This window comes from Accipiter gentilis, chromosome 8, assembly GCF_929443795.1.
Source record: "Accipiter gentilis chromosome 8, bAccGen1.1, whole genome shotgun sequence".
NCBI lineage: Eukaryota > Metazoa > Chordata > Aves > Accipitriformes > Accipitridae > Astur > Astur gentilis.
In genome coordinates, this window is record NC_064887.1 from 11,473,111 (window position 1) to 11,493,154 (window position 20,044).

Genomic DNA, 20,044 nt, shown 5'->3' on the forward strand with positions numbered 1-20,044 from the left:
TCTGGGCATTCTGACTGGAGACAAACTTTTCTTAATCCTAACATAACCTTTTCATTATTATTTCAAAACTCTCAGCATAAACACTGACAACAGGAAAAAGTTCCTTTCATTGTTAATACCAAAATAAGATGAATTTGGCTCTTAGTACAACTCTGGCTTTTGCTTCTGAACAGTTTCACTGCTTTGTCACCAGACTTTAGGCCTACATTACATTCTTCAAGGTGACATCAATATCTCCATAAAATGACTTAATTGGGCAGAATGGTTGTGTGTTTTTTATGTACAGGAAGATGGGAAAACTAATTTTGTGTAGCTGTTTTTCTTTATGGTAGGTGTTATATATGAGATTTAGTGTTGCTGGAACCATAGCTTGGTTAACATAGTGAGTGTATGAACTTGTATCATGTCCCCAGACTTACAGTGCAGTAACAAGAGTCTTCCTCTTGTCATTAGTAGCGTACTGGAGATAATTGCACTTATTTTTTTCCTGGAAACTAATTCTTGCCCAGTAGGCATAACTGCTTTCTGCAAGTTTTGCTTACATCAAACTTTGGCGTATTTATTACTGTTTAGGCCTTCCTACCACACTATACATCTTTATGTGTTTTTCTTTGCTTTATAGATTTGTGGAGTCAAAAGCATAGGGTTGAAAAAGGCTTCATGTCATCTTGCTCTTCATCCTTTTGTCCTAGGGCAAAAGCAGCTCTATCTGTTGTTCTTTGTGGACATCATAACCTAGTCTTTAATACTGATAGCAGAGATTACTGCAATGGAAGATACTAATTCCCAGATATCTCTGAAGAATCAATTTTACTGAGCAAGGGAGGAGTGGTTGCATCATAAGCCACACTGAAAAACCTCCAGCAGTAGATTAGGCTGCTCTGACTTCCTGTGAAGATGATGTGCATGAACAGCCCCTTCATCTGGTTGAGCTGGGAGGGCAGAAGCTCACAGAAGAGGGATGGTAAAAACTTACTGAAGAAGTGAGAAAGCGTCTGGAAGATTCGCTTTCCATCATCTATGTATCTTTACATCATCTCATACCTTCTCTATTTAGAATGATTGCCATTTTATCTTAAGGAACGAAATAGTAACACTGTCAATTTAGAAATTTGAAGTACAACAAAAATACCTTTCTGCATGATTCATAAGGAAGTATTTCTGCTATTCAGGTTAAAAATACTCTGAAGCCAGCACTGAATTAGAAGTCAGCTGATAATGTGAAATTTCACAGGAAACCTCAAATCTATCTCATGCTTTTTCTTTGTTCTTACTGCTTCTGTTTCAAAGTTGTCCCATTTTTTAATGTGTTGTTTTGAACATGCAGTGTAAGGTTTGCACTAGGAAAGGATCCTCTTCGATTGCCTCTGGAATTAGCAGCCTGATCAGGGGCCTGAACAAATGTAGGTGTTCTTCAAAAGCTTTGTAAAATATTAGAGGTGAGATCATACAGTAACCTTAATATTTGTAGGACTATTTGATAGGCTTAAAAGGTATTTTATTTTACTTACCCTATGAAGCATTTGTAGGAAACTTTCTAGTTGTATGTATTAAATACTTATTCAACATTGGATATTTGACTTTTCTAAAGCTGGATAACTGTAACACTTGGTGTCAAAATATGGGAAAAAATAAACAATAAAGATTGGTTTAATAACTAGAAAAGAGATCAGTGAATTACTTCAGTCTTAACATGTTTGGTGTATAAAAACCAATGTCATTACAGTGCATAAACAGTCTTAAAATGAGAAAATAGTTGTTTGAAGGTACTCTTCAGTGTAGTGAAAAAAAGGCATAATAAGGCCTAATGGCTAGAAGCGATAATAAGAAGTGTGTTTATTTTTAAAAATTAAATGGCTGTGGGAACAGCCTCACCAACCAGAAATTATCTTTTCTCTCCTGTTGGTTCATTGATGATATTTGTAGCCATCTTGTTTTTTTAAAATGTTCTTGATTAGGCTTGGCAATGTGTTGAGAAACTTACAGCTACCAACAGTTTAAGGCCACCAATTTTGGAAACTAATGGTCTAGACAATTGGATTTTTCATTGGTTGGTTTTGGTTTTTTTTACTGAAGTGTTTGGGTTTTTTCTCCTTGAGATTGGTGTTGCTGCATCAGGGAAAATGAGGTACTTCAAGCTCTGATTATGACATACAGTGGCAGAAGAAGTCCTCATATGTTGGAAAATGAGTAGGGAATGAGTAAGTGGATTATTCTACATATTGGTTATGAGGATCTAATATTTGGTCTTGTAGGCATGGGGAATATACCTTGTGACTGAGAAGTGATGCTCATTTGAGCAGTGCGTGTCTTCCCTTACTCAGGTGTGGTGCGTTGTTCCTTTTCTGAATTTCATTCTGCTGCAGTGGGATAGAGCCATTGCATTTGTCACTGCTTTCCCTGTGTGATGCGATGCCTGTTTAAAGACAGCAAATCTTGTCCACACATGCCTTTTGGTCACACTTCAATGGGATTCAATTTTAAGGTGAAAATCTTCCCCTACTGACTAGTAGAGGAAACTCTTTCACCTTGCTGAGGATGACAGAAGCAAGGTATTTGAGGCTTAAGGTCTCTTATGTGAATTTACAGTGTTAAAACACACCCCTAATTGTTTGCTTGGGAATACAGTCACTCTGTGTATTATATAAACTGGCCAAGAAGGCTAGAATAACTTTGAAACTTCATTTCAAGCTCTTGAGTTATATTAGCTAGGTGGTTCTCATCAGTCTCTTTCTACTCTGGTGCTTGTCAGGAGTAGGAAGAAGTATGGAGCTGAGATGAGGCATAAATCCTGAAGATGCTGGTGCTTTCTTACTCAAAGTAGAAGTCTTCTAAGTTTGGTTTGTCTCACACTGATATGTGAAGTATCAGCCTTTTAGAACCCTTCTACCAACTGCTAAGATGATTTGTATGGTAACCACTAAACCAGACAGTTGTCTTCCTCTTCCTAATGATTTTTTGGTTATTGAGGTGCCAAGTCACTGTCATCCTAGTCCTTGTCACTTAATTAGCCAATGCTTTTATAGGGCTTAGGCTGTGGGGAGAAGTAGTAATAAATAGGCCTTACTCCAACAGATCATTAATACAGGAATTAAAAACCTCATCTGTGTTATTATTCTTTATGGATTGTATAATCAGGGCAAAATACTCACTTCATTCCTACTCATGAGTATCATTAAAATTCAGAATTACCTGTCTGACTTGCAGGGCACTCTTACATTTAGCAGAACTGAGAATGCTTTGAAATACAAAGTAGAATGGAGGGCTAGTTCACATTTGTTATCTGAAATAAGTTCTGATTTTTATTTATTTATTTTCTGGCTAGAAGTCTTAAGATGTGTGTGTTGTAATCACCTTATGACATCAGCTGAGGAAACACTGGGAGTGACTCAAAAGCTGTTACCAGGTAGCAGGTCTAATGAAAGCCTTGCCTTTTGCAGTGGTGTTGAAAAATTTTAAGAAAATTTTCAAAATCATATTTCTGTAATACTTTTTCCTACAGTCCTACTTGGCATTACTACAAGTAAAGTCTAAAAACTATACCGAGTGAAGCAAATTAAAAAATGGGGGAAAGAGTTTTGCTTATATTACGTTTCACTTTCTCTGGTTTGGTCAGCCAGCTTCTCTGCTGAAGAAAGAAATCTCTGGAAAATATGGCAGAACTGTCATTATACACTGAAAGTGATGGATTTCTTTCTTTAGTAAAAAGCCAGAACAAAAATCACTGAAACCAACTTTATGCTAAAAGAATACTCAGTCAAAAAAATGAATGTAAATTAATGTAAAGTTGTCCATTTTGAAATATACTTATCATCTCTTTGGAATCTTGGCCTCTTCTAACTCTTGTTGAGCAGCTGGTATGTTGAATGTCTGGGGTAAGTCTTTGTTGTCCTCACAACTAGAGAGAATGCTCGCAAATTCTGTCAACAATAAGAAAGGCTCTGATACTGTAACAAGTGGGACCTTGCAATAAGAGATAACCCCCTGGTTGGATTTTGCGTTTAGTACAGTGATTTCTGTAGTTCAGAGTCCTTTGGGCCTTTGATTTTTCTTCAGGAAGAAAAGTTGTCCTAATCTGAGTATCATTGCAGTTTCCCAGGGGCAAAGCAGGTGGCAAGACTCCCTTGGCATAGAAATGTTTGTGTGCTTTTTGTCTTGTTTTCCATAACAATTTCTCAAGCACAGTTAAATGATCTGTTTAGTTTTCTGTTCTGGATGGAGATGTGCTGGGTTGGCAGCTCTGGGATTTTCTGCATTTTGCCAGCTGGCAAACATGCACATTTGTGTAAGCTCATTCATAGCTGATACTGAGAGACAGGTGCTGATTTACTGTTCTTCAAATAACTGTGCTGGCATATGTCCAGTATTGACAGGACTGCGCCTAGAGAACAAGAGTGCATCACTTAAGATCATTGTGACACGCCTCTCTGAACAATTATTTACTGGTATGGGGGGGGGGGGGAGTGAAATATATTTCAGTGATGGATTTCACTGCCTATGTCTGGAGAATGTGTGTGTGACGGTAATAAACGTGTGTGTTACTGACTAATATGAAATCTAAAAAATGAGGAGTGCAAATTATTATTGATGGCAGTAACAGCAAAGAGACGTTGTTTACAGTCTCAGATCCATAGGGAATGCTTCCTCATAGCCCCTTGATAGCCATTGGTAATGAATAGAGAAAGGAACTCCAAAACCTGTGTGATACGGCTTCTGTTAGTCTTTACTGCTTCAATTGTTGGGAATTCTGTATGCAAGTGATCCAAAACATTGTATTCCCAGTAGCTGCTGAGGCCATATCCAAATTATATGGACTCACTTCTCCTGTCTGTGTGAGCTCCCTGTGTCTGGTAGTTACCACGGCTGCTGACCCGATCTCGCCGTGCTTGTCACAGCCTGAGAGTGTTTCAGGGCGGTTGCGTGGCCCTTCGTGCTGGGCAGCAGCAGTAGGCACGGCTCTGCACGGGTGGAGCCTTCTGATTGATAGCCTTGTTGGATTAGGGGTTGAGGAGAGGACAGAGCTATGAAACATCCGCTGGAGTAATCGATACTGAGACAGCATTGCTTTGTCAACTAATCCGTAGCTGACAATATGTCTAACACTGAGTCACTAATGACAGTTCGTAACTTTCACATCAGCTGCCTGCAATTAAGTCCTGCAAATCCAGTTCTTGTGCTTCCTAGCCTTTACTGACAATGATGAGATACATAAGAAATTGCATGGTATACTTAATTAGCTGCTTTTTTGCTAGGAGAGCTTAATTCTCAAGAGGAGCAGTTCCATGAAGGCTTAAATAACAAGAAACTACTTAGAACTTTTGGTTTTGGCTATAGCTTGAAAGTTATTAAATGTAGCAATTTATCAAAACTTAAGTATCCTCAAGTAAGCAAAATGTAGCTCCTTTAAACTCCCTGCTCTCTTCTTACTTGTGGTTGTGGTCAAGTCCTAGTGCTGTAATTGTGATTATAGTAGCAATAGTTGTATGCCAGCAGGCTCTGTTCTGAAATGTGAGATTGGCTTCCTAACTCACGCATGGTAACATTTATTTGCAAGATTTATAAAGGAAATGCAAGGAAGTTATTTCTGCTCAAAATAAAACTTTCTCTCAAGGTTCCCATACAGATTTTGGAAACAAACCCAACGAATGTGTTAGATGAATAGCAATGATTACATCACTGGTACAGTGGGGGGGACTGCATGCTCACTACCAGACTGTTAATATACTGTAAAAGACTGAAGGTGCAATTATATGTCAGGAGAACTCAGCCTGAAGTGTTTTTTTTCTTCTAAAGCATCTGCATGGCATTATGTAAATACCATCATTTTTCATACAGGATAAACCCATAGTAACACAGGAAGTATTTAACCGTAAGTATTAAAAATTAAATAGGAAAATATGGACACAGATACAGTATCTGATTATGTATTATCTTTGGATATTACAGTAGTCATTTGCAGATGTCAAACTTCCAGTTTCCCTGGCAGGCAGATAGCAATATCACCTCCATTTTATAGATACAGTTAAAGAGGGAATGAAAGTAAGTGAAGTAGCATGCCCAGTGCTGTTCAATGAGCTGATGATAGCTCATGATGATAGCTAACATTAAAAATGAAGAATAAGCTCTTAGTTCTGTACTTGAAACTCAGTATTTCTTTTTCATTCCTGATTATGGCATTAGACTCAGCTATGAAGTACATAGTTGAGCTATATACTGAGGTTGTGGTATAAGAATGCTCTTCTGCATTTTCTTGCCTAGTACTTAAGAGGTGGGTCCATGTTCCTTCTCCTGGATTGCAAAGGGAAATTTATACAGTTACATTCTGCTGAACTGGCTACAAAATCAGTCAACTTCCCCATCCGGGCTGTGCCTGTTTATATCTTATCTGAAACTGTGGAACAATAGTCCTCTGATTAATTTGTGCTTTCTCTCAAAATAAGACCGTAGTCTCTTTTTGCCTTTATGATTTCATTGAGATCAAGTTAACAGCAGAGAGATATGCACAGATTCCTATCAATAAATGGTTTGTTTAAAATAAGTGAATGCTGTATTTTGGGCCCTGGTTCTACATTACAGGGGGCAATGAAGAAAAACAAAATACAAAAGAAAAATTAAGGGTTTTTTGGCACACACAAATGGATTTGCAAAGTATCAACTTGTTACTTTGCTGAACTGGTGATGCTAGAAGTTACTAAAGTTATTGAAGTAGGATGTTTGATGACAAATACCAAGCCTTTGTACTGGTAAAGGCTCCAACTTTTTTCTGAGTATTTCTCACAACTGTTTTTAGTAATAGAAATTAGTGGAGTCACAATTACTGTTGGGCTTTTAAAACATTTTGGGTTTTGTTTTGTGCCTAGTTTCTGTACATTGTCTGAACCTATGCTAAAGCTCTTGTAACACATGCTGACTAGTTTTGTTTGGCAAAATTTTGTTACACTTGGCAGACTTCTCTCTTGCTGCAAGAAGTTAGAGTATAGTGATGCTATATTCTACTACTCTGAAAACAACCACAACCCAATCTGACTCCCTAGGATCAACATAGCAGCTTAATATTATCTGGACTGATGTATTTCTTTAAGCTTCTATTTGTCACTACAAATTTTCCTAGTGACATGAGATTTTTGACTTGATATAGGCATCACTACTATGAACATGTGTATCTGACTGTGGGTACATTTTAATATTTAGAAAAACATTTGAGATTCCAGTTTTACAAACAGTGTGATCTGAGCTGAAGAACATGTTTGTCTTCTCAATTAAAGGGAGCTTTCTTCAATCAAACCTAGAGTTTGGGCATTCTTTTAATACATTCATCCTCAAACCATGAATACATGTCCATATGAGCGTGATGACTTGATGGTTTGACTGTGACACTTGAATAAATGCAGCGAACCCTAACTATTTTTTAAAGATTCCTTCTGCTGTCACAGCAAGGAAGTAGGCTGTTTTTGAGAGAGGTCTTGCATCAGAGCCAAGTGCTTGTCTGCTTCAGGACTGTTTCCTTGTTGTTTAGCAGGAAGTCCTATGATGCAGCCTTTTCTCTTTAATAATAATAATTTTTATCATCTCGTGTGTCTCACTAGCTTTATTGTGGACTCAGTCAATCAAAGTTATACTATATAGCATAGTTAGTGCAAACGGCATAGGAAGGTAACTAAGGTAGTATCTTGATCTTTTGTCATCGCAAGAGAAAATACTCGCAAATCAGATGAAGACACAGATTGTTACAGAAGAGAGATTGATAAAAGGTGGCATAGATAAGTAAAAAGCTATTTGACCTTTGCTGTATATGTCACTAACATGAAGGCTGCAGGCTGAATGCAGAGGAAATATTTGAATTGGTGAGTGTAAGGTTGGTGAGCCAGTATAAGTAAAAATATGTGCAGCATTTTTGTGGATTATACAGTGAGCTCAGAAACAGGAAGCAAACTCAGGAAAGGTCATATATTTGGACTAAAGAGGGCTGCTTTTAAAATGGTACTTTGGACACATGTCGGGAAAGGTGAAGGTTTAATGGCTAGGTGAGGACTGAGGTATGTAAAAGAATGAAGAAAGAATTGGTGTAGGTGCTAGAGCTAGAAGGGCAACATGATTTTATGCAGTAGTGGTGTAATTAAAGATCTATAAGTGTAATTAAGCAGTCAGGCTGGATACCAGAACAGGGGAAGGTAAGGAAAAATGGGAAGGCAATTAAATGCAGTTTTGGAAAAGAATAGTGACAAAATACCTCCAGCTATATAGTGATGATTTGGAAAATAATGAAAATGCAGTGAAAAACTAGGGGCAAAGCTGAAAGCTGTATTGGCAGATTTAAAACATTAATATTAGGAAATGTTCTTCAGATGCTTATTCAAAGGCCACCTGGAAAGGTACAGTTAATAAAGATCAAAAAGGCCTTGTGAAAGATGAAATCGGGCTAGATTTCAGCTATTGCTTAAATGCTCCTCTCCTTCAGTCCAGGCAAAAAGTGGAGGTAATACAAATGTTTGGATTTTCAGAAAGCCCTGACATATCTATATGATTTAGTAAATAATTATCTAAATGATATTTACAATGTTTTTAATGATAAAGAACCTTGTAGCTAAGCAGCAAGCTGAAAATTAAACCCACCAATTTTTGCAGGATGCTGCTTGTGTGAACTCGGTGCAGCGTTTATATAGCAACTAGTTCTTTTGAATGCAAGCCCTGCTCAATCACTATTATGAGATTTCCTACAAATATATTACTCTCTCTGTACCTGGATCCATGACTTCCTCTACTTCTCACTCTCTTCTAAAGGAAGGGGTAAGGTCCAGGATCAAAACATGGTTTGGAGACACAGTGAGCAGGCTGGCCATGCAGCTAGCCATAGCCAGGTCAAAGTGTTGACAAAGTACTTTGAACCTAGAAGAATCAGAGTGCAAAGGGACAGTTTAACTGCCTGCCAGCAATAACACAGGGAGGCAATATCTGGTTACTGTGACCTCGGAGATGGAGACACATAGGTAAGCAGACTGAGAAGTCAGAAGCATATGCAAAGCAGCATGGGAAAGCAGCTGTAGGATTGTCAGAATATTTCTAAGCAGAGACATGATCATCCAGACATCGCTGAAAGGTTACTTGCTCTCATATGCAAGGAAACCTAATTAATAATAATGTCAACAGCTTTAAAAGCTTTACAGCAATCTGCAAGTTGCATCAGTGAAAGGTTTGAATTGCATGAGTGAATCCCTGTTTATGTTGAGTATACAGGCATATGCCTGAGGCAAACTACCTTGTAAACAAATGTTAAATTGGATCAGCAATATTTTCAAAATATTTACCAGTTTTGCTTCTGGAGCAGTCAGGTGGTTGAAACATCGCTTCCATGGTTTCATTACCCAGAGGTGGCCTGAAAGGAGATGAAGGATTAAAACTAAACAGTTTGGCTGGGTTTTGGCAAAGGATGCCAAAGTAGACCCAAATTTTGTCTAGGGTATGACTGACGGGTAAGTGAGCACAGAGGGTAGTGTAACTGATAGCTCTATGTAGATGATCCGGAGCTTGACCAAGACCCTCAAGATAGGACCTGTCTGTTCCCTGTTGGCAGTCCATTCTTTCCACAGAAATACTGTTTGCCAGCAGTGCTTCAGAGGAGAGAACACAATTAGCCTTATGTATGGTCCAAGTGATTAGCATTGTGTTCCACAATATATAGTCTGGTATTTGATTTTATTCATAGTATTGGGTATTGTCCTCTTGAGAAGATGCCCTCCCACCTCCAGTTCTGCTTCTTTCTCCTTGCTTAAAGAGTAGCTAGCAAGAGAGGGTCCCTGTTTCCCACCTCTCCTTTAGTTTGATTAGGTAATTTGCTGTTCTATCAGATTCGGCAGGAATACATCCTTCAACATCAGAACAGTATACAGAAGTTCAAATAAAATTTCTGGCATTACCGTACAGAGTCCCTTTGAAACAAAGCACAGCGCAGTGGCGGGTGCTGTTTAGAGACCAGTTATAGGGAGAGAATATGCTATATATGCCAGAAATCTGAGCTATTTCCAAGCACAGGGAAAATGATTTTATAAAACGAATGAAAAAAACCCCAGACCTCACCACAGAACCTTGTTCAGTCTGAAAAGAAAGAAAAGCCTGCAGAATACTTCTTTTCTGAAAAGACTGAAAAGTCTGCAGAATATCCTTCTGAAATGGAGGATGAAAAATTTTGTCTTTGCAAAAGTGGCTCAGTTTTCTCTGGAATGTGGAGTTAGTACTGTGGACAGTCAGACCTTTGAGAAGCAGTTGCTAACCTCTTCCTCTTGCATATCAGACCTGAGAATCTGGGAAGCATGCAGGGGGACAGTGCCCCAAAAACTTACCCACCCTCTTTTCTGATGTTTCCCTAGCTCAAGAAGAGCGGTCAGAACAAGGAAAAGGCAAAGAACGAGGAAAAAGGTCCTATGGTAGATTCTACTTTTACCTCAGAGTTGAGGCAAAAGGACTTGAAATTTTGGCACAGAACTGAGTGAATTATAGAAATGGGCAGGAAATTAAGAGGTAGCTAGCAGAGTTAATGAAAAGGCAAATACTGTTTAAGACCACACTCCATCTGAGTTCCTGCTCACCTTCTACCTCTATTCATTCCCTGTTGGCAGACCTTGAGGCTTCTGTGTTAGTGGAAAGCTGATTTCTGAGGAAGTTCTGTTGAGAGCGTCTTTCTGCCTGTAGGAGTTAAGTTCCTTGAAATTCTTTCCTATTCCCTGCAAACCCCAAATTACTCCACCACTATACCCAAGATTTCTAAGCCTCCTCCCAGAGGAAGTGTGCTGATTTGGCTGCTGTGTATAGATTCAAAGCTTTTAAATTGTCCTTTTTTCTTAATTTGAATTTGCATTGCTGGAACAAATCTTCCTTTCTTAAGTCTATGAAAGCATTTCTTAAAATTTTTTGTTTCTCAACCAAAGCATTACTGCTAATAAAACTAATGTATAACTAAAATATACGTTTGAAAAGTCTGTACATAGACATTGACCTCTCCAACTTATCTTGTTCATTCAAATTGGCTGCGTATGCAAAAGCTGCATAAAATTAAAAATTAATGAAAGCACACGATAGACACAAGAAACCTGACAAGTAACAATAAACGTCATCAACTTAACATGCAATCATCCAGCTTAAAACCAATAAGCATGCCAAACAGGCAAGACAGGTTGTGTGCAGAAGGATTCTAGATTATCTTGTTATAATGTAGTAAAGCTGTAGTTCAACCAGTTTTATTTTAAACCCAGTATTGCCACTGAAAGGAGGAGTCCCATGCTTATGACCTTGCTGTTTGTTTCTGCTCTCGGTGCTGGTTTCTGTATCCTTCTCCACCTCCTTTCTCTGATCCTTCTTGCACTGGGATTACTGGGTGACTGTGGGTGAGGCATTGGAGGAGCTCCTGTGCATAGGCCGGGGGGAAGCAGGAGAAAAAGCATCTGTGGGCTATTTTTCTACTCACTCTGTCCCTCGATGTTGTTTTACCACTTAACTGCCATGTTTCCAGTGCTACCCTATACTTCAAACTAGGACCTAGGACAGGAATAGGCAACTCAGAAGCATTAAGCCAGGCACACATCTGAAACATGAGACACCCTTTCCTCCCAGTACATCCCTGTGCTGAATTCATGGTGCTTTGTGTCTAGGTGAGAATGTCTAGCTGAAATATGCCGCTTGTTCTTGAAGATACAGTGTGTGAATAAACCTTGAAAATGGGTATCAATTGCTGCCTCAGACCTACCAGTGAGCCTCACCTCCAAAAAACATACCCAGCTTTCCTCTTAATCTGTTTATCGTGAGTTCAGCTGCTCTTTCTGTAACTCACATAGCACAGCTAAAGAAGCCTTTTATTGGAAAATTGTTGCATCACAGACTTTTCTAACCTTTTTCTAATCTCAGTAAACATGAATGAATTTGCTATGGTTGTAGTTCAGTGCTTTAAGAAGTACACTTTTTCTTTTTATGGGCTGCAAGTATTGATGTAGGAAGAAAATAATGGGAACACAATTTCCATGAATACTACTGATATGCATGTGGAAACACTCAACTGCAAAGAAATTCTAAGGCTTGGCAAGTCTTGCACTATTGTGACAACTCCTTTCTGATAGTAGCACACATCTACATAACATTGGTCTGTTTGCTGATGACAAATAGGCTAGTTTGAGAGTACCAGGTTAGAAACGGCCACAATCATGCATTTCTGACTGGGGAGGGTTACTCTGAATGGTGTGCTGGTTCTGTGCAGTTGCTAGAGAAATCCTCTTTTTCATGCTGACGCTTTGCAGCCACTGCTAACATCCCAGACTAGGTACCATGTCCAGTAACCTCTCTGCTTTGCAGCAGGCGTTGGTATAAATGCTTTCTGTCCACTGAATGTATAATCTGGTTTGTGGTCTTGGTTCAGAAGTAAACATTGAATGCCTCTGAAATCTGCCCTGTAGCTGTAACCAGCGGGTCCCCTCATAACATGTTTTGTGGAACAATGACACCAACCACTGCAATGGGAAAAGAAGAGGGATATGGGTGGAATGAAGGTAAGTTTCATAGGTGTTGCAGGAGGAAACTATCTCCCTGCACAAATAAGTGGCTTCCTTTATTTGTACTAAGAAGCTGATAATTTTTTTTTCAACTTCTCAAGTTTTCTGTCATTACCAGTTTCAAGAGAAGAGCAAAATACATTTTCACATTTGGATTGTATGCTGATAGAAAGTCATCTGTGTGAGAGACTATAGAAATCAGAGCATAGATCAAGTCATTTGTCATGAAGGATCTCTAAGTTGTACTACAACATTACTGATTTTTCAGTCTTGCATTTCATATCCTTACCATTTTTTGTTTGCATCCTGTAGGTAAGGCACAGAACTTCAGACCAGGTCATGGCTTTGAAGATGAACACACTGAACAGCAACAGAGCAAACATGCTGAAAGAGGTTCAGCTTATGAATAGACTCTCACATCCAAACATCTTAAGGTATATTGGCTTTTTTCTGAATCGTATAGAGATAGGTGGTCTTTAGTAGAGCTTTCCTATTTCCTTTTTTTTTTTTTTTATTATAGCTTTATCTGTTGTGAATGTATTAGGATCAGCTTTTAATTTAATGGGAGAAGGGGAGGAGGAAGAAAAAACTTGAGCAAATTGAAAATCCACATGATTTTGGTATCTGGAGTTTACCAGTAACGAGTAACTTATTTCAGAGAAAAACAAGTTTTCACATCATAAATTTCTGATGAATCAGTAAAATGGTATGAAGAGTGAAATTTGGCTTCTTTTCATTAATTTGATTTATTGCAAATTTAACACCATTCATATAAACAATGGTTACTAACCTCGCAGATTAACAATGCAAAGTGCCATAGTTTCCTCATATTTTTAGGTCTGTTTTATAGTTTTTAGCATTTTCTTAGTGTAGTATTGCAAGGTGGGATAAGAGGGACTGAAGAAAAGGCACTAGAGTTGAACTATTCTGATTTATCTGCTCTTGAAAGGAAAAAGGCAGTTCTTGTTTTGCAATAGATTTACTGGATGCAAATCCAGAATGTTTCAATGTTTATCTTCTTAGTCCTTGAATCTTTTCAGTCTTGGTTACTCTTTTACGATGATGTGACACTCAATTAACATAATTAGCTGAAGATATAACATTAAGAAGTTTAAAGGTGCACCAAATAACCAGTTCTCCTAAACTGCTGTTGCACAGCTGGGATCCATTTTGATAGTCTCAGGCAGTATAGCTCTTTCTGAAAAGTTTTGGAGACACAGTGAACTTTAAGTAACTTAATTTCCTTTTCTTCACTGGACTGTTAAATAGTACAGATGTAGTACTGATTCCTAAAATCCTTTATAACCAACTTTTCTCATTCTTGAAACCCTGGTTCAGTCTTCATCAACTGATGTGTAACAATATTACCTTGTTTTTTTCCTTCAGTATTTATGAGGAGATATATCAGAAGCATTTGGACTATCTGTAGGGAATATTCCATTAATTCATGCCTATTTTCTATTTTTTTTTTTTCTTAAACGCCCCAAAACCTGTGAACTTAGAGAATTTTTACTCATAGTAAACTGTATTGGTTTTATCACAATGTATTTATTCAAGTGTTGTAGTAATCTGTCCCTAATTAGAATTCATAGCCTGTTTTCTCTGATCCAAGGTGAGGTGGGTTCCCAGAAACTCCTCTGGCTCTTCTCTTTGTTGTTGGGTTTGGTTTTTTTTTTATTTTATTTTTTATTATGTTAGATATCTGGCTTTTTAGGTTTCAGGATCATTAATTGTTTCTTATATCTATCCACCACTTCCTTTCCCTCAGAATCCTTAGATAAGCAGAGTGTGATCCTGGGGACTGATACAGCTGCTTTTTTAGTAAGGTTTGTGGCAAGAACAACTTCATGGGATTGGCACTGTCAGAATCATGAAGTCAGTATACTTCATCAGTTTCTTTATCAACTTTGTGTGGTTTGTAAATCTTATTTTAAAAAACATCTAGCTTTACAACTCTGTTCAAAATAAGGTATTTCATTTGGGCTGGGGTGAGGGAAAGTAGGAAAGGGATAGTTTCACAGTCAAAAAGCATTCAGTTGCAGCTTAATGTAAACCCCGCCCCCCCCCCCCCCCCCCAAGGGGTTACACAGGTGTTGCTGAGAACAAAAGTTATTGTTCTTAGTTCTGAGTAATTGCTGAAATTTAAATGCCTTATGATGTCTGAGAGATCATACCGATGATATACTGGTCCCCTCTGGCCTTATAGCCTATGAATAATTTGAAGTCAGTGGTGTTGCACAGATGGTCCTGAAGAAAGAACAATAATGTATTGATTTATGCATGAAGGAGAAAAGGAATTCCATTTGGTCTCCCAGTTATTACACAGGATTGATAGAGAAATCTTTTCTTCTGTGTGCTCAACTAAGCAGTTATGAGTGAATACATAAGAATAAATGACTTAAATAGAAACGGTTTATCTTTGAATAATTTGTTTTGAAGAATAAACTACACTTGCTTGATTTGAGGTTTCTTCAAAGAGAGTTGGTTCTCTGGTAAAAAATACTGCCTTTTTCTTATGTATTGGGTAAGTACCCTTGCTGCAGGGAGCAAGGACATTCCTACAGAAAATGCAAATGAGAAAACTGTATTTAGTTTTAGTTTATTCTTTTATCAAATAATAATAATCAGTAAAAACTATTATTTTTCTTTCCGTAGCAGATAACTTAGAGGTTTTGTGTGTTAGTTATGTATCATTCTATTTTTGGTTTAAAATCACTTACTGCGGTGTTTCCAGTCCCTTTATGTCTAGGAGAAGATTTTGCCCTTTTTAAATGTTACCTGCCTATGTGTCTATATGTACCTGTATATATACACACACATGCATGCAAACATCTATGTTTCAGAAACCTCTAAATCATTGCTGCTTCTACTACTGTTGTAAAAATTAGTCTAGGACCTATTTCCCGCTTTAGAAACACATTAAAAATAATATTTGATAATAATTTTGCTTTTATAGTAAAGTGGTGAGAGGTGAAAACATTGTGTTGTCAAGTAAGAGCTGCTGGAGTAGTATTACTGAGAGGTCACTAGGAAAATGTTCTAAAACAATGTGTTCCTGCTGAAACTTTTTCTGGGATTATTTTTTGAAGTTTTAACCTTGGAAGAGGATCATTCACTTTAAGTACTAATACAAGAAGTTCTAATGTATAACTTCCTCTTTCCAGGCACTATGAACTACTGCAGTTTGCTGTTAAATGTTATTTTCTTAAGTTAATTTCTGTCCTTTGAAGTTCTTCCTCTATATTACTGAGTAAGCTGTTTTGTCACTAGCGTCAAGTTTAATTATTTATTGATTAGTCACTGGATCTCATCCACATGCCTTGAAGGCGTACTCTGATTTTATCTAATACGTACCTCTGAGCTTCTTCATCTTCTGTAAGCTTTAGGACTACCCACTGTTAACTTACGCTGTAAACAAGTTACTTAGTGCTGATCTGTTGTTTGCCAGTAAGGGTAATAGTAGATTCTTAGGCTAAAATGTTGAGATCATGTTGTGCAGTGGTTAATTGTAGCAGGTAGAGGGCTGCGAGGTGCTCTGATATCAAACGGTTTGTAAAATTATGAAACTGCATAGCTACTGGCTTTGCAGCATACAAAATCTGCTCTCAGCCTATTTCAACATGTGCAGTTCAGTGAGTTAATGTTTCAGAAAGTGAATGTCAGGTTCAGCAATGATACATTTGTTTTAGTATGCTAGAGTCTTCCTAAATCTGGGTGCCTGGTTATGTTTTCGAACATCCTGATGCATTGGTACCTAAAATTTATAATTGAATCAATGTTTTTCTCCTAGAACTCTTCCCTAGTTTATATGAACTAAGTAATATGGAAGAGAGAAGAGATTCCTCTTCCTAGTAGTGTATTTGGTAGCCAAAGATCATTATTATCCTTTGGGTGATTAAAAAACCCATCCCTTTGCCAGTGCTGTAAAATACATAGCAACTTTTTACAAGCTATCGCTTCCAATGTGCCCACAGTTAACTTCAATATGTTATTGCAAAGATTCTTGTATTTTTGCTATTGATTGCACTGATGTGAGTAATAAATATTGCTGACTATTAGAAACTGCTTTTGTTTCTGTGCTGTCTGTATCAACTCATTTTCACAATTACAGATGCCTGTTGAGGTTTTTATCCTAGCCTGCAATCACCGTTCTGGAGCGTGAGTTTGTCAGTAGTTGCTGACTTTCTTCTATTCCTTAGCCTGGTAGAGATTACCTAGAGGCAGTCTGTGTTTTTATCTTGGTGACACTTTTGTACTGCTTTAGGAGATGGAGTTGTGTCAAGGTATTTCAGTTTCCCTGCTTCAAATACTTGGTGAAGTATCAATCTGGTTATTTAGGCTTTAAAAATAACATGTTTCTGGGAATGGAGTTGAAAGGCTAGCTTTAAATATCCCCACTCATTTTGGTATTTCTGGGCTCAAGTTCTGCTCTTGGTCAGCTATGTGTAGATCCGTTTTGATCAGAAAGGTCTAGGGTATGCTTGTAAATGTTTTTTACCACTTTGCTGCTTTTCTGAATACCAATGTGCTGCCGTAGTCATTGAGTTTTTACCCAAATCAAAGTAAGAAAATAGGGCTGGAAAGGACTCAAGAAATCTCCCTCCTTGTGTCCTAGGCTGGGAGCCTTAGGGCTGCAACCTGAGACACCTGATACCGTTTCATCCTGGTAATGTCTTACAGGTGTGTTTTTCTCATTTTCACAAATGAAGTGGTGTGCTAACACAGATTCTCCCATCTCCTGTGCTGTCTCTTAAATTAGCGTACCTTCAATTTTGAGATAGAATTTCAATCTTTAATATCACTACTGTTTGCATGAAAAAGTATTTCTTTATTTGATCTATGCCGTGGGGACTTCATTTAAAACATTCTGTACACAGAAAGCCTTAGCTCATGTCTTAAGTGCTCTCATGGGAGCGCTTGGAGGTATTGCTGCGTGTTTGGCAGTGAGCGTGCAGGCAGATTGACTCATTGATTAAATCCACCTTCTTGTGTGCGCATGCACACACACTAAAAAGCAAGCAGTGTGCATATTACATGAACTTCTTTCAAGGAGAATTTTATTTCATCTCCTTTCACACAAATCTCGCACCCTGGGAACACAATACCAGGTTTTTTTTGTGTGCAGTTTTCTCCTCTCAAAGCTTCCTTTTTGTGAAAGTACTTGTGATGGACTTTGTTACAATAGGCAGAAGAATGGCTTTTGTCTTTTAACATCCTTTGTCCTGTATTGAATGGTGCTTTAACAGAGAAGAAAAATACTTTTACTTCTGTGTAGTGTGGTCATCAAAAAGGAGTATTTTAGAAATGCTGTGCACAAGACAGCCAAGAGAGGCTGTATGCATTGTGTATAATACGTCACAGAAAGGATAGATTAAATGCCTTACCTCTGCATCTGGAATCAAAATACAAGTGTAGACAATTTAAAATAAATTTTTAACATAGCATGGTGCCTAAAACATTAAGGAGGGTCTTAACACAAACTTAATATTCTTACTCACCCTCTTCTTTCTCCAACAATCAGTGCAGTGAAATAATCATGTGTCTTTTGACCTTGTTTCTCTTTGTGTTACTGAGACCATATGAGAGACTTGCATTGGTGTTAGGTTTATTGTTATCATCAAACTGCTGAATTTTCTCATATAAGCAGTAGATTTCAGAAGGCATCAATTTATTATGTTGGACTGTAGCTGCCCCAGGTTTATCCACAGAACAGGAACATGTCCCAGTGAAGTTCTTTTAATGGGAAGCATGTGTTCAATGTCTAGATGTTCACAGTGGCTGTATAATCTGTATATTGGTTTTCCTTGATTTATCAAGGAAGCAAAAATTGCAGACCGAGGCTACAGTTCTTAGTCTCCCCTTTCCTGTCCACAGTTTTCTCCATAGCAGTCTCACTGACCTGAAAGCATTTTGGGTAACTGCTGTAACAGACTAAGGAATATCCAGAGTACCTTCTCTTGCTCTTGTCTAGGAGGGCAGGTATTCCAGATTGACTGAGGAATAACTTGGTTTATGGAAAGAGACTTCCAACATCTGAACACTGCTGACGTTTGTTAGAAAGCAGTTTGTGGTGGAAATGTGCTGTGCTGTATTTAGTAGGGTGGACTCAAATAGCATCCTTCATACTTGCAGCTTCTGGAGAAACTTTTCCAACCATTAGTTAGCATTTTGGAAGTGCTTCAGCTTTCCTGATAAGGCCAGATAGTGTCTTGAAAATAAATTTCCTTAAACTGCAAATGGTTTCCTGTTTTGTGGTTGACTGGGTCATTGAAGCTTCTTCCAACTAGAAATGCTTATAGGAAGTATAGCCTTTGGCTGACAAGACATTCTGCTGAAGTTCACCTACGAGCACATTTTGGCTCTGGAGACAGTGCGTCTAGCCAACAGGAATAAGCTCAGCTGTACTGGACTAGCATGTCAGCTTCCTATCCACAGAACTTGGAATCTCATCTGGGGCATTCTCAGAAATTGAAATCTTATGTTAAGTCTTACTTGGTAATTTTATTTCCTGGTAGCAGCTGCATGGATTATCTTTTGGTGAAAATGCTTTCCAACAGTGTTTTGTAGCAGTACTTGGCTTAACCAAGAGGCTTATTACGGCTTGATACAGCAGCTAAGAAGAAGTTTTCCAGGAATTTGGATCACTAGAGATCCATTCTATCAATCTATTTTCCAGAGTCTGAAAACTGAGATTCTTGACACAAAGTTTAAATTGTTTCAGTACATTGCTTGTAAACTCATTAACTCTGTCTTTATCAGTGTATCTGGTTTCTCTTTTCCGGGGTAATAACTTCTAAATATGTGTGGTTTATAAATGTATCTTAATGTCCAGCTTTTTTCCATGAGATCATGATATTGAGCTTTGTTTTTAATTTCTGATTTAAAGTTAGAACTGTATGTCTGTTTCCCAGTAGAAACCCTAAACGTCTAAGAATTTTTGAACTCTTTTAGTAACTTGAGCCAGTGTGTCTTTTCTGCCTTAGGCATAGGTTCACAAAGGTGATGAATATGTTTCCATTGAGACTTCCCTTGACCAAAACAGGTTGGCAGAAAAAGTTGAGTTCTGCCAGTCTTTGGGTGACAGTGATGTGTTTCCTGCTTGGTAAAGGTGAGACAAGAAATGTAATTTTTGCCAAAATTTTGATAAATTCTTAATTGCATTCATATTTTAGAATTAAGTCAATTACAATTAATTCCTGATTTGAAAGCAATGTAATAAACCTTTACAAAGGAAGAGTGGATATATAGATGAAAACATTATTATTTTTAATTACTTGGCCTGTTGAATGAAAATACTGCAGTACTGGGTTAACCATGTGTCATTAGCATGTTTCATAGAAGAGAAAATAATACTTTCAAAAGTTGTCTAATAGTGGAACTCGTGTTTTGGATTTTTTTTCCATTTTTGCTTGTGAATAAAGCTATTAACACCATGCCTGATAGCTCTGGAGACTTTCAGAATGCATTAAGGAAGAAACAGATTTCTGCTCTGGAGGAGTCTGGATTTCTTG

At 37.9% G+C, this 20,044-nt stretch overlaps 1 protein-coding gene across 1 annotated transcript in view; it reads left to right on the forward strand.

The window, feature by feature from the left end:
• TESK2 (testis associated actin remodelling kinase 2) overlaps positions 1-20,044 on the forward strand; it is an 85,710-nt gene that overhangs the window by 16,739 nt on the left and 48,927 nt on the right. The window contains exon 3 of the mRNA XM_049807631.1: positions 12,846-12,967. Coding sequence (XP_049663588.1) covers positions 12,846-12,967 — 122 coding nt within the window. The remainder of the gene's footprint in view (positions 1-12,845; positions 12,968-20,044) is intronic.